This window comes from Balaenoptera acutorostrata, chromosome 7 (assembly GCF_949987535.1).
Source record: "Balaenoptera acutorostrata chromosome 7, mBalAcu1.1, whole genome shotgun sequence".
NCBI classification, from domain to species: domain Eukaryota; kingdom Metazoa; phylum Chordata; class Mammalia; order Artiodactyla; family Balaenopteridae; genus Balaenoptera; species Balaenoptera acutorostrata.
In genome coordinates, this window is record NC_080070.1 from 76,252,631 (window position 1) to 76,266,757 (window position 14,127).

Consider the following 14,127-nt stretch of genomic DNA (forward strand, 5'->3'; position numbering starts at 1 on the left):
TGTCCTTGGCTTGTAGACGGCCACCTCTTGCTGTGTCCTCACATGGTCCTTCCTCTGTATACACACATACCTGGACACCGTCTTGAAGTGTGTCCAAATTTCCTCTTCCTACAAGAACACCAGTCATATTGGATTAGGTCCCACTCTCTCGGCCTCATTTAAACTTAATCACCTCTTTAAAGGCCTTATCTTCTAATACAGTCATATTCTGTGACACTGGGGTTAGGGCTCCAACATATGAATTTTGGGAGGACACATTTCACCCTATAACCACTTAACCAGGAGGAAACTTATCATTTTACAAACCAGGAATTCAGAGGTAGGGAGGCCTTATGACTTGGTGATATCACCAAGGATTCAGATCTTCTCGCCTTAACACTGGCCTCACTTGAAGACTGGTATCCCTCCTGATCTCAAGGTGACTCTAGTGGTCCCAGGAGTTCGAAGGAAACAAGTTAGGGGGAAAGAAGACTTTCTCATATTTTTTATTAAGGCTGAAGAAACTTTTTTCAGAAGCCCCAGAGCAGACTGCCCCCTGTATCCAATTCACCAGGGGTCACATGCCACCTCTAACCCAGTCTCAGGCCAGGGTAATGAGGTTAAGCTTTGACGATGATCACACCATGTCAGGAGTCAGGTTGTGTGGAGGAGGGGCAGAGACTTGAACAAAGTGGGGCTCTGGCAGGAGGGAAGAAGTGGACAAATGGATTCTGGGAGGCAACCAACAAGCTCTGCTCCATCTGCTTTATAGACTTTGACATCTCTGTTTCAGCTCAGCCTGTCTAGACTTCAGCTACCTAACAATATTATCTAGCTGGTTGAAAGCTGAGGATTTGTAGTTAACCAAAAGAAACACACACACACACACACATGACCAAAAAAGTGGTATCACAAGGTTGGTGCACCTTATCAGTGATGCATTTTGTTCAACAGAGAACCTATCAGGACTTCGTAGTCTTACTTTATACACAACTGCACCACATGTGGTTATTTGATTAAAAGCCTCTTAACATGTTAGAGGAGAACCATATTGAGCCAATAATAGTAGCAAATACTAATATGACATTATAATATGTCAGGACCTTTTCTAAGTGCCTTATTTCCATAGATTAACTAATTTAATCCTTATGACAATTTTCTAAGGCGTGAACTGTTACTAGCCTTTTTACATATGGAGAAATAGAGGTACCAAGACATCAGGTAATGTGTATACAGTCTGTGCTCAGCAGAGCATTCTGTGTGGTAGGTAAGGCAGGGCACAGGCTCCAGACAGATTTGAGTTTGAATCTAAGTGCTACCCCCTATGAGTTTGGCCAAGTTATGAATGTTCTCTAAGCTTTAACTTCATCATCTCTGAAATGGAAATGATAACAAAACTCTCCTCATAGGTTTGTTATGAGTATCATATGATGTAATGCATGCAAAGGGCTCAGCATAGTACCTGTCACATACTCAGCTCTCAGTAGGTGTTAATTATTGGTATTAATGTGTGGAGAAAAGAGCCAATATCAGTAGCCAAATTAAACAGCAAATGATGACAACTAGCAGCAAGAGAGGAAAAAAATGTTATAGAACTCAAGTCTAATTTTAAAATGTCATCTAGGACTGTTCAATGTAGCACAGAATAGTCTGTGCCTTTCAACAGGTCCTGAGAGTATCACTGAATTCAAGTGAAGTCCTAGAGTAAATGCTCATCATCATGAAGATGATCTTGAATGATCTATAAAATACTCGGTCAGTATATGCTAACCATGTAGGGAAGAACCTTATTACAGAGTTTATGTGTTTTTCTTATGAGCAATATAAATCCTGCAAGTAGTTTTTTTAATCCCCTCTTTAATTTGGCTACCAAGAAATGTAAGACATATTCAATTCTCTTTAACCACCGTGCAGGCTTCTCTTTCCTGCGTGTCTATGTCTGCTTCCCCTTTTCCTCATCTTATATATTAGTCTCTGTTCCCTGAGTCTGGCTTTTATTTATTTGTATTCTTCGTTTTATTATATTCTTGTAAGCCACCTCTAATTTTTTGTGAAACAATGTAGCATCTAAATAAATAGCCACTTTTCAAAACAGAAGCATTGTTATGAGAATTTTTAACAAAACAATGCACAATAAGTTTCAACAGTGCTTTGGATTTGTGAATATTTCACTTAATGCCTGTTTCCTCCAAGCTGGTCTCTCCTTGCACTGAACTCCTTTAGCGTGGATTGTGCCTAATCATTTTGCACATTAATCATTAATCTTACTGGGCCCAGGAATTGCTACCAATTTTTGTTTATATGTGGCTTGGCTTTTCACATGCTTTATCATCTCCTAAAGAGTGGTGGACAGTTTCTTAAGCATTTACTGCATTCCCTTGTATGTGTAACACAAGGTTAGGCAGAGTGTAGGTATTCCGTGATAGGGAGCCTTGGGTGCTAGCTCTTAATTGGAAAGAATAAATCAGTTGCTTCTGCTGTGGCACTTTGATGGCACTACCCAACTGCTCTTCTCAAGCTGTGATGTCTGAACTGATCATTCAAAACAAGGAATTAAGTGGGATATCTCCTACTGGCTGTTTAGAACTAAGAATTCATTTGGTCTCAATTCTAAAATGACTATGTTGGTTCAGATACAAAATTTTGGAATGCCTCTCTCTCTGATCTTTCTCTCATTCTATTTTTTCCGCCAGAGAGTTCTGGTTCACACATCAGAGACAACTCGTCTTCAATATTTCATAGAGTTGCTGCTTGAGAAACGACAGCCACTGATGCTGGTAGGAAGCGCTGGAGTGGGAAAAACAGTCTTTGTAGGTGACATACTAGCAGGTCTCTCCGAGGCTTATATAGTGTCCCATGTGCCTTTCAACTACTACACAACATCGGCAGCTCTGCAGAGTAAGTGTTCCTCCTGTTTATACTTCAGAAACAAGAGATCAGAAACTGTCAAGGCCAGAACATGCAGCCCAAAGAAATGATTACTTTTTCTAGGCTTTAGGCATTTTGCTTAGGATGCATTTTTACTTATCACCATTCTGGCTAAATATACTTTGTTTAAATATTGTGATTTTTGGCCTTCCATATCACTCCTGGCTTTATTTGGGTTACTACTCTATAGAACAGCAAGAATTTACATCAACAGTGTTCATTGCTTTGCCTCTAAACCGTTTGGTTAGCTTTAATCAATTTCACGGAGCCCTAGCAACAAAAGAATATACTCCAGGAAGAGTGTACTGGTTACCTTTTCAAGTAAGGGATTGATTTAGGGGGAAATTCATTCAAATTGTATTGATGAAATGACAGGCCACAGGTTGTTAGTTAAATCTTAGAAGAGCTATGAGAATAATTTTTAACTGTTGAATACATGTGTCAGCGTAATCAAAGGAACCACATAGATTTTGGGCATTCTGAGTTTGGAAGGGCACATGAAGTAGATGTGAGAAGTAGAGAAGCACTGATATCGATATAAAGAGCTGATAGTGGTAACTCTGTCACTCTGGCCAGCACAGCAATGGGGCTGTGCGGTATGGGGGCAGCAGAACTCCCTTCTGTCCACTACTGTAGGAAACCTGTTACCCTGAACGTGTTTTCTTGTTTGTGTGTGTTGTTGCTGTTTTCTCAGCTGCATCAGTAAAGATTAATAACATATTTTCTTATCACGGACACCAACTCAGCCAAGAATGATTTTTCTGTAATCTCTTTCTTAATCAAGTTTGTCTTCTTCATCGTTGTGACTGGAACAGTTAAAAAGCTGACTCAGAAGTTTTTCATTCATTTCTTTAGCAAATATGTATGATTTATCTACTTTCTCTCCAGACACTGTGTACAATACTTGTTTTTCATTTGCAGACACAGAAGAAGGGATCACTTTATCGCTTGTAAATGGAAGACTAGGGCTGCAATTCAGTAGTTGAACAAAGTTCAGCTTGCTAATTCTTGGAAGGGATACAGGCATGAATAGATTTAGACATTGCCTATTAGCATGAGGAATAGAAAGAGCTAGTGTACTCTAAAGAAAGGGTTTCAGACCTTTGAGATGGGGTGGTATGGAGGCAAAAAGGGGACTTAGGATAGAAGAATCAGCTTAAGCTAAGACATGAAAGAGAGGAAATTGTGGGACACATTCAATTAATTGAATCTCTAAGTTGGCTGAAGCATAGTGGTCAGGCAGAAGATAGGGCAAAGGCTGGAGTGGCGGGTTGGAGTTATATTATAGATGGAGTGACCAGTTGTCTACTTTGCCAAAGACTGGGAAGATATGGGACTTGTAGTGCTAAAACTGGGATCATCCCAGGCAACCTGGGATGGTTGGTCACTGTGACTGTAGAGAGAGCTGAGATGCAAGTGGAAGAGAACGTATTTCATATGGTAGGAAATGGTGAGCCATTGATGGGAAGCAAGGAACTGACAAGATGCAAGCTCTGCTTTGGGAGGAGAAGTCTGTGGTGGGGAGACCAGTCCCCTTGAGCAGTGTGCTAGCCAAATGAAATGGTGGCCTGCTCTAAAGTTGTAGAGGGAAAGGTGAAAAGGAAGAGACATGTACAGGCTGTGGTTGGGCCGATCAGGGACCAGGAGGGAAAGACTAAATTCAGGCTTTGCATCTGGCTGACTGGGAGATGTTAATCCTATAAACAGGAGCACAGAAGGCTAAAAAGAAGAGATGGGTTGTGAGTGGGGAAGAGGCTTGTTAAATTGAGTTTGGGAACAGGCGCATTTGGTGCTGGCCAAACGTCCAGGTGCCAATGGCTAACAGGAACTGATGTCCAGCAAGCATTTGGAAATGCAGATATGCTGCTTGGAAGAAGGGTTTGTTAATTTGTTCATTGATTATTTCTTCATTCATTCATTCATTCCTTTGTTCATTTAACAGTTACTTATTTGTTGTGGTTGTCATCAGGAATACAGAGATGAGCGTGATATAGTTGCTCGTCCTCAAGCTATTTATAATCCATTTAGAGAATAGGCAAGTAATTAGATGCTACGTCTCAGATCCACACTGTTCAAGATTTTCTATACTCATGATTTTCTCTTAAACATACCGACACAAAGTCAGATAGGCATGTGAAGAAATGTAATTTGATGTATACGCAGGATAACGTCTACATACAGTATCTTCTTGTACTTCTGCACCCTATGGCCCAAGAAGAGAGGTGTGAGAAATTCTTGAGCTGTCCCTAGACTCTGTTTTGATAAAGAAGGACTGATTCACCAGGTTCTGGGTGGACCGGCAGTGGTTCGTGTTTTACAGTAGGTACAGGGAAGGAAGGTGCAAAGGTCAGCAATGGTGTGGTCTCAGATGTGATGGCCAGTGTGACATCACGCTGCAGATACTGACTCTGTAGGAAAGGAGAGTCAGGGTGAGCTCGAGGAGAGTGTGACATAGAAGGTGGTGAACAGAGACATGTTTCTGAGATTCACCTGCAGAGAGATGGTACTTGAAGCCACAGAGTGGGTGAAATGGGGAGAGGATGAGGAAAAACAAGAAAAAGGGACTAAGGTTCTATTTTATATTTATATATAAATATATTTATATTTTATTATATATATATGCAGAAGGTTACATTTTATTTGGTGGACAGAATTATACATTGGTTTCAGGAATTCTTGAGAAACCTCTAGAGAAAAAAGCTGGTCGTAACTATGGTCCAGGAGGAAATAAAAAATTGGTTTATTTTATCGACGACATGAATATGCCTGCAGTGGACTTATATGGCACTGTTCAGCCCCACACTCTGATTCGACAGCATATTGATTATGGTCACTGGTAAGCGATTCTCTGTATTGTATTTTCTAACAAAAATCTACTTATTATGACTATGGATAAACATTTAAAAATGGAATTAGCGGGGTGGGATAGGGAGGGTGGGAGGGAGATGCAAGAGAAGAGGGAGGAGATATGGGGATATATGCATATGTATAGCTGATTCACTTTGTTATAAAGCAGAAACTAACACACCATTGTAAAACAATTATACTCCAATAAAGATTTTTTTTTTTTTTTAAATGGAATTACCCCAGTTTCTTCCTCTTCTGAGGAGCATTTTCTATGATACTTTTTGGGTTTCACTTTGCATCCCCTGTTGCTCATCTTAAATGGAATAGGTTTGCTTTGAATCTTTGGAAGAAGTGGATTGAAAAGTATCTTAGAAATGTAAACTGTCTAGTTTAAGCATTAAGCTCCTTAATGCGTTAACTCACACTCAATTACTTAGGGGAAGCTTGACATTTTCTGTGGGATGTAACTATCCGGTAATATCTGGGCATTGCAGTCTGCAATCCCCCAGTCTTGCTGTGGGTGTTTCTAACCAGACTCACATGAGAATCAATGAGCAGTAATAGTACCTATTGATTCGGCTCCATATGTTGATTCTGGCATCAAAGGAGCTGTGTAGTCTTCAGTTTTCTGAGCTTTAGTTTTTATGTCTCTCAGGTAGACTAACAAGCTCATTGTCACAGAGCGATTATAAAGATCGAAAGAAACAATTTGTGAAGTCCTTTATGCATTGGTTTTGTTGTCATTTTGAGCTTTGGGACTTAAGGTTCTGTTTTCTGTCTTGCAGGTATGATAGACAGAAAGTGATGCTTAAAGAAATCCACAGCTGTCAGTATGTTGCCTGCATGAATCCGATGGTGGGCAGTTTCACTATCAATCCTAGACTGCAGGTAGGGTGTTGAATACTGCTCTCCTCCAAAGAGCCCCTGAATGTCATACTCACACGTTGTAGATCTTGATTCTTAGTGCTTTTGGGTAAAGATTAGGATGTATGGTTCTACTGGACATCTGGTGAAGCATGGAAGCTTATTTTAATTAATAGACTTTTTAGGGCAGTTTTAGGTTTACAGAAAAACGAGCTGAAAGTACCAAGTTCCCATATACTCCCCATGACTCATTTATAAACACCTTGCATTAGTGTGCTGCATCTGTTAACAACTGATGAGCCAATATTGACAAGTTATTATTAACTGAATTCTAAAGTTTACATTAGGGTTCATTTTTTGTGTTACACATTCTGTGGGTTTTGGCAAATGTACAATTACAGGTATCTGTCATTAAAGTATCACATGGAGTAGTTTCATTGCCCTAAAAATCTCCTGTACTCCACCTGTTCAGCCCTCCCCCCCCGACCCCCTCATCGCCAAATCCCTGGCAACCATTGATCCTTTTCCTGTCTCTATAGTGTTGCCTTTTCCAGAGGGTTGTATAGTTAGAATCATATAGCATGTAGCCTCTTCAGACTGGCTTCTTTCTTTCTTTTTTTTTTTTTTTTAATTTAACATCTTTATTGGAGTATAATTGCTTTACAATGGTGTGTTAGTTTCTGCTTTATAACAAAGTGCATCAGCCATACGTATACATATATCCCCATATCTCTTCCGTCTTGCATCTCCCTCCAACCCTCCCCATCCCACCCCTCTAGGTGGTCACAAAGCACCGAGCTGATCTCCCTGTGCTATGCGGCTGCTTCCCACTAGCTATCTGTTTTACATTCGGTAGTGCATATATGTCAGTGCTACTCTCATTTAGTCCCAGCTTACCCTTCCCCCTCCCCGTATCCTCAAGTCCATTCTCTACGCCTGTCAGACTGGCTTCTTTCACTTAGCCTAAATATGCATTTAAGGTTCCTCCATGTCTTTTCATGTCTTGATAGCTCATTTCTTTTTATCACTGAATAATACTCATTGTCTGGATGTACCATAGTTTGTTTATCCATTTACTTATTTAAGGATGCCTTGGTTGTTTCCACATTTTGGCAATTATGAGTAAAGCTACAGTAAACATTTACGTTCAGGTTTTCTGAGTGCACGTAAGCTTTTAAATAATCATCACCACCACCGCCGTACATACAACAACAGCGTACAGCAGTCAGTGTTGTTTACTAGTTTATGAGCAGTCACTTGAAGCTCAGCTGGGTGACTCTGCTGATCTTGGCTGGACTTGTTCACATGTTGGGGAGTTAACTGTCAGCTACTCAGGGTGGCTTTGGCTAGAGTGATTGTGATTGGGACAACGTGGCTCTGTGTCATGTGTCTCTCATCCTTTGGCAGGCATGTAGAATTCATTGCAGAGGTAGAGCCTTAAGACAGCAAGTGGAAACACACAAGCGTCTGACAGTGACTGGTACCCTGTTACTTCTACCTCCTTCTGTTGCCTTGATCAAGTCTTATGGGAAGTCTGAGAGTCAGAGTGGAAGGCACTACCAAGTTACATGGCAATGGGCATGGATAAAGGAAGAGTTGACAAAATAAGGTCCCCCCTTTTTTTGTAATCTACTGGTACCATTACATTTTCTATTTTATGCAACTCTTATATTTGTTTTTCTTTTCAGAGACATTTCACAGTGTTTGCATTCAACTTTCCGTCCATGGATGCACTAAACACCATCTACAGCCAAATCCTGAATTTCCATTTCCAGCAGCAAGCATTTGGTCCGTCAGTTCTCAGGAGTGGCCCCACTTTGATACAGGCAACAATCGCATTCCATCAGACGATGACACACACCTTTTTACCCACAGCCATTAAATTCCACTACCTTTTTAATCTGAGAGACCTGTCAAACATCTTCCAGGTACCTCAATGGCTCTGTGTTATGTGTCTTGAGTGGAACATTGATTATAGTAATATTAATGGCATTCATTCATAGAACTTAGTCGAAAACTATACTATGTACTTGAGCATGTATTCTTTCATTTTCCACCATAAACTTCTCTATGAAGTTAGTATGGCAGGTTTATTAGTCCCATTTTGTCAGTGAGAGTAGTGAGTCCTCTTAGGTTGCTAGAGACTTAGCAACAGAAGCTAAGGTAGAAATCTTAGTTCCCTATTTCATTTATTCCATGTAAATATTTGAGTGTTTCTTTCTGTGCAAGTAAGAGGGATAACTTGTCATTTTTTAATATGTATGTGATACAGTTTTTAAACATGCATCAAGAGAAATTATAATTTCTTAAATTCCTAGATTATTTTGGTTTGGCGTTGACACTTAACTTGCTTATCTGGTAAAAGGACAGTGTATATGTATATGATTTAGAAAGGAAATTCCAAAGAAGGAATTCAAAACTTTGGAATTCTGAAGATATCCAACTTATGTGGCCTACTTGGTAGAGTAAAAGCAGTTGAAGAGTTATTTATGGCTCAAAGTTCTTTGTGACAGAAGTAGTAAACTGGTTAATTATGAAAACTTCAGGAGACTTCTTTATATTTGGTGATTTTTGTTTCTTTATACTTTTACAACCCTCCTTTCTAAATCACTCCACAACTGCTTCAAGACTCACACTGCATTAGGCAAAATTTCCTCAGAACGTGGACCATTCCTTTTCATCTCGATATTTCTAGCACCTGCCTGGAAGGCTGTGCTCAATAAAGTGGTGTTTAAAAGCAGATTTTTTTTTAAACTTATTTATTTATTTATGGCTGTGTTGGGTCTTCATTTCTGTGCGAGGGCTTTCTCTAGCTGCGGCAAGTGGGGGCCACTCTTCATCGCAGTGCGTGGGCCTCTCACTATCGCGGCCTCTCTTGTTGCGGAGCACAGGCTCCAGACGCGCAGGCTCAGTAGTTGTGGCTCACGGGCCCAGTTGCTCCGCAGCATGTGGGATCCTCCCAGACCAGGGCTCGAACCCATGTCCCCTGCATTGGCAGGCAGATTCTCAACCACTGCACCACCAGGGAAGCCCCTAAAAGCAGATTTTTGATCTTAGGAGGGAAGGGAGACCATGGGGTGGGAGGCCCGTCTGCTCACACTTCATACCCAGGCTTTCAGCTACAGCTGATATCAACCAGTTGTTTAGCCTTTTGCAGCTAAGTCTCTATGACGCCCTTGGTGTTGTCCCATAAGCCCAGAGCATAGTGACTCTCTCCATGAGGACTGGGTCTGTATGAATCCAAGATGTTGAGGGAAGGGGGGAATAAAAATGCTTTGACTACCCATGAAGGGTGAATTCAGGCAGTGGACTTTGGGTCTCATATGTTTCATCTATGAAATGAAAGGGTTAGATTAAATGATATCACAGGATTTTAGAGTAAAAAAGTATTACCATCCTGTGACTTTCATGTTTGCTGTTTGTACTCTGGTCTTGGAAACTTAATTCACTGAAGACAGCAGGTACAAGTTCTAAAATCTGGTATTTAGTTCCTAGGCTGACTCTTGAAGTACAGTCTTAGCTGCATTCCTAAAAATGGGTATAAATGACAGTTAATTTTTTAAATGTTGCTTATCAGAGAGTACAACTGCTAATATGTATGTACTACTATTTATAATACTTCTTGTAACTCAGTGTATTGCTAAATTCAGTACACAGTTAAAGAAAATGTTAAAAGAAAATATTATCTTGGAATGTCACCACCTTCTGAAGTTTTAATATTTATCACTCTTGCCTTGTAGGGGATTTTATTTGCTTCTCCTGAGTGTTTAAAGGATCCAAATGATTTAATACGCCTGTGGCTTCATGAATCTTCTCGTGTTTATGGAGACAAACTGATAGACACAAAGGATCGTAATTTGTTTCATAAAAACATGCTGGAAACTGCTAGTAAATATTTTGAAGTAAGTAAATGAATGCCAGAGGTCACTATTTGCTCTGGCACAAATTGGCATTGGGGCAGAAATGGGATAAGGATGTGAATGAATTGTGCGTACGCTTACCTGGCTGAAACAGCTGTGATCCCAGGATGCAGTTGGTCTGTACTGGGAAGCATCATACCCAGCTACTCATGGTTTGATTTGCAAGCTTTTCCCTGCATAGGCCACTCTGCCTCCAGCTGCATCATTTCTGGAGATTGACATGACCGTGTCTTTCTCTTCCTCCTCCTGCAGGGTGTAGACAGCTATGTGCTACTTCAACAGCCCCTCATCTACTGCCATTTTGCTAATGGCAGCAAAGACCCGTGTTACCTGCCGGTGAGGAACTGGGAAGTGCTGAGGACATTTCTGACAGAAGCCTTAGATAACTACAACGAACTCAGTGCCGCCATGCACCTTGTTTTATTTGAAGACGCCATGCAACATGTGTGAGTTGACTGGCTGTGATGCTTTTCCACAAAGTAAAAATGGCTGGGTGTCCACAATTGTTGTTGTTGTTCAGTGTGATCTATTGAATACTTGGAACTATCAGTTCTTACTTCTTGTTTGCCATACAGTATAAAACTAAGTGTCTCCACGAAACTTATATAATGTTAAAAACCAATGTTACCTCAAAAAATGAAAAAAAAAAAAAAAAACTTGATTGACAACACAAGAAGAAAAAAAAGGTAAGCCACAACCCTCTTAAATGACATAAATATGTCACACACCAGTAAATGCAGCCACTTACCATGTCATAAGCGAGAGGCAACTTGTAGAAGACCTCAAGAATGTACATATGTAGGAAGGAAACTGACTTCTACACTAACGAAAAGTAATTGATAATCTGAGTGAGATGAGAAAATTATCTTCTGCAAAAAGTCATTCAGATCTTCTTAGTTTATATAACTGTGAATGTGTGGGCCTGATTCAGAGAAGGTCACTAAGAGCTTTCATTGCTTACATTCAGCAAATACAAGAATATCAAACGTAATTCTTTGTATAATAGTAGATAAGTTTTATATAAATGAATAAATAAATAATAATAGGTTTAGGTGTCATGGATCCTTTAAAAAAAACTAGTAAGTGTCTCTATAAATTATGTCACAATCTTAATAATGTCTTACATAGGTACAGTATTTTTTGAAGTGCTATCAGAGCCATAATTTCATTTTCTTTTACTGTACCTCTGTTAGGTAAGAATATTAAGAAAGAGGAAGGTAAGTGACTTGTTCAAAGTCTTAAAGTTCGTAAGTGGCAGAGACAGGATGGACTCAAACTGATTTTCCTTCGTTAAGAATGTTTATTGAGCGCCTACTTAGTGCTAAAGAGGAACATTGCCAGCCTATTCAGTACTTATGTGCGTATTAGAAAAAAAAAAAAAAGGGGAGGGCCATGTTTTCTGGGCAGAAAATTAGAAAAAGTCCCGTCTCCTGGTGTACAGCATGGCTGACAAGGCTCTTACCTCCTAGCCTGGGCATCTTGTGCAGTGCACAGATTATGCGACCGTCTGTGGCACCCCTGCTGTCAGACATTGCCTGAGGTACTGGGGAGACAGCAGCAAAGACAGTCCAGTTCTTTCTCTAATCGAGCTTACGTTTTAGTGATGTGATGGGACATTTATAAGGATATGAACAAATAAGCAAGTGAGAAAAATGGCAGAAAGTGGTATGTCCTGCTGAGGAATAAAACTGATTGACTCTGAGAAATAAACATGTGGATTCCCAAAGAGGGACTGGATATCTATGTGAGGAGGTGACATTTAAGGTGAGATCAAAATGATACGCAAGAGCTAGGCATGGAAAGATCTGGAGGAAGAACATTCTAGGTATGGGCAGATTTCATGTGGCCTCAAGACTGAACGTTCAAAAGCAGAAAGAGGGTCATTGTGGCAGCATCCTGGAGAAGTGGGGAGAGCAGTGTATGACAAGATGGGGAGGTGGGCCTCACGTGTACAGCGTGTTTCCTTTTAACCAGAGGAAGGGGTGTTTATTTCATTCTAACTGCAGTGAGAAACTTTGGGTCAGATTTTAGCACGGGAATGACAGGATTTGTTGAATAGTCTAAACAGCTTGCCGTTGCTGCTGCCATATGGGAAGTCGATTGCATCTTTCCTTCCAGTCCTGTTCTCCTGGTCACCATCATTTCTCAGTGGCTGTACTGGTCTCCTAGAGCTGCTCTAACAAAACACTACAAACTGGGCAGTTTAGAAAAACAGATATTTATTGTCTCAACAGTTCTGGAGGCAAGAAGTCTGCAGGGCTGGAAGGGCTGTGCTCCTTCTGAAGGTGCTGGGGAGGATCTGTTCCAGAATTCTTTCCTTGCTTCTGGTAGTTCCTTGGCTTGTGATAGCCTAACTCCAGTCTTCATGTGGCATTTTCCCTTTGTGTGTGTTTGTATCCAAATTTCTCCTTTTTATAAGGACACCAGTCGTACTGGATAAGGTGTTCACCCTACTCCCCTATGACCTCATCCTAACTAGTTTCTTCTTCAATCACCCTATTTCCAAATAAGCTTATACCCTCAGGTACTGGAGGTTAAGACTTCAATATATGAATTTGGGGGGAGGCCATTCAACAAATAACACTGGCTTTTCTAACAAGTGATATTTGGGCAAAGATTAAAATAATGAAATAAATCAAGAAAGAAGGAAGTATGTGAGGAAGGCGACTCAAAAAGACCCAAAAAATGTGGAGAATTCAATTTTCAGAAGAGTTCCCCCTTAAAATGTTGAGCCCAAGTGCCTAAGAAGAACTTGGGAGGCCTCCCCATCATCAGTTATTATAAGCATGTGAGGTGTTGATTGTTTTATCGATCCCTTGGCAGTTGCAATCCTCTGATTACACAGACAGAGGAAGCTTCAGTTAGAATCTCTGGCCGCGGTGATAAGTGAGTTATTAGTAACACTGTTTCTGGTTGGGTTAGTATACGCTGACCGTCTGTCGTGGCTCGGGTGGAAGAGATGTCCCATTGGCGCTGAAGAGTCTTCCCCTGTAACCCTTCAACACAGAGTTCTCGGTGACCTAAAGGGAAAGCCTTTACTTTGATCAGGGATTATGAGCTAGAAGCTGATTTACTCAGCGTCAGAGATGATTTCAGAGAGTGTCCTTGAATGTTGTAGAAAGGGAGTTTTGCCACTGAGAGACTCTGGTGAGGTGCAGACGTCAAAGCACACATTAAAATGAAATGACAACCCTGCTTTGTAACTTGGGGTGTCACTCGTGTTAGAGTAGCCTCGCAGCTTTCCCAGGTGGTTTTGTTGTGTGGTCCTGTAAAGTAAAATGTAATGAGATGGCTGAGCTTGGAAAAATAACCTGTCTTTTCAGCTTTTGAAGGTTTTCAGGAAATGCTCACATGTGTTGGTCCTTGTATAAGTGACCCCAACTTCATTTTTTCAAAAAGCGCTCTTTAAAAAAAAAAAACATCTATGTGGATCATTCAGGGTTTGAAGTTTAAATTCATTCAGAAAAGCAACTGAGCAAATACAACAGTGTGGTTTTTTGGTTTTTTGTTTGTTGTTGTTTTTTTTTTGCATTTGGGTTTCCATATGCTTATATTTTGTTTTGTTACTTTTCTTAATATTTATGACATA

The 14,127-nt window shown here is 40.4% G+C and overlaps 1 protein-coding gene across 2 annotated transcripts in view; it reads left to right on the plus strand.

Moving 5' to 3' along the window:
- The window catches only part of DNAH11 (dynein axonemal heavy chain 11), a 326,952-nt gene that overhangs the window by 182,126 nt on the left and 130,699 nt on the right, over window positions 1-14,127 (plus strand). The window contains exons 46-51 of one of the 2 annotated variants that reach the window (XM_057550027.1): window positions 2,673-2,877; window positions 5,578-5,743; window positions 6,540-6,642; window positions 8,307-8,546; window positions 10,359-10,520; window positions 10,791-10,984. In XM_057550027.1, coding sequence (XP_057406010.1) covers window positions 2,673-2,877; window positions 5,578-5,743; window positions 6,540-6,642; window positions 8,307-8,546; window positions 10,359-10,520; window positions 10,791-10,984 — 1,070 coding nt within the window. Of the gene's footprint in view, window positions 1-2,672; window positions 2,878-5,577; window positions 5,744-6,539; window positions 6,643-8,306; window positions 8,547-10,358; window positions 10,521-10,790; window positions 10,985-14,127 lie in introns of those variants that run through there. The other variant, XM_057550028.1, reaches the window with a different exon arrangement.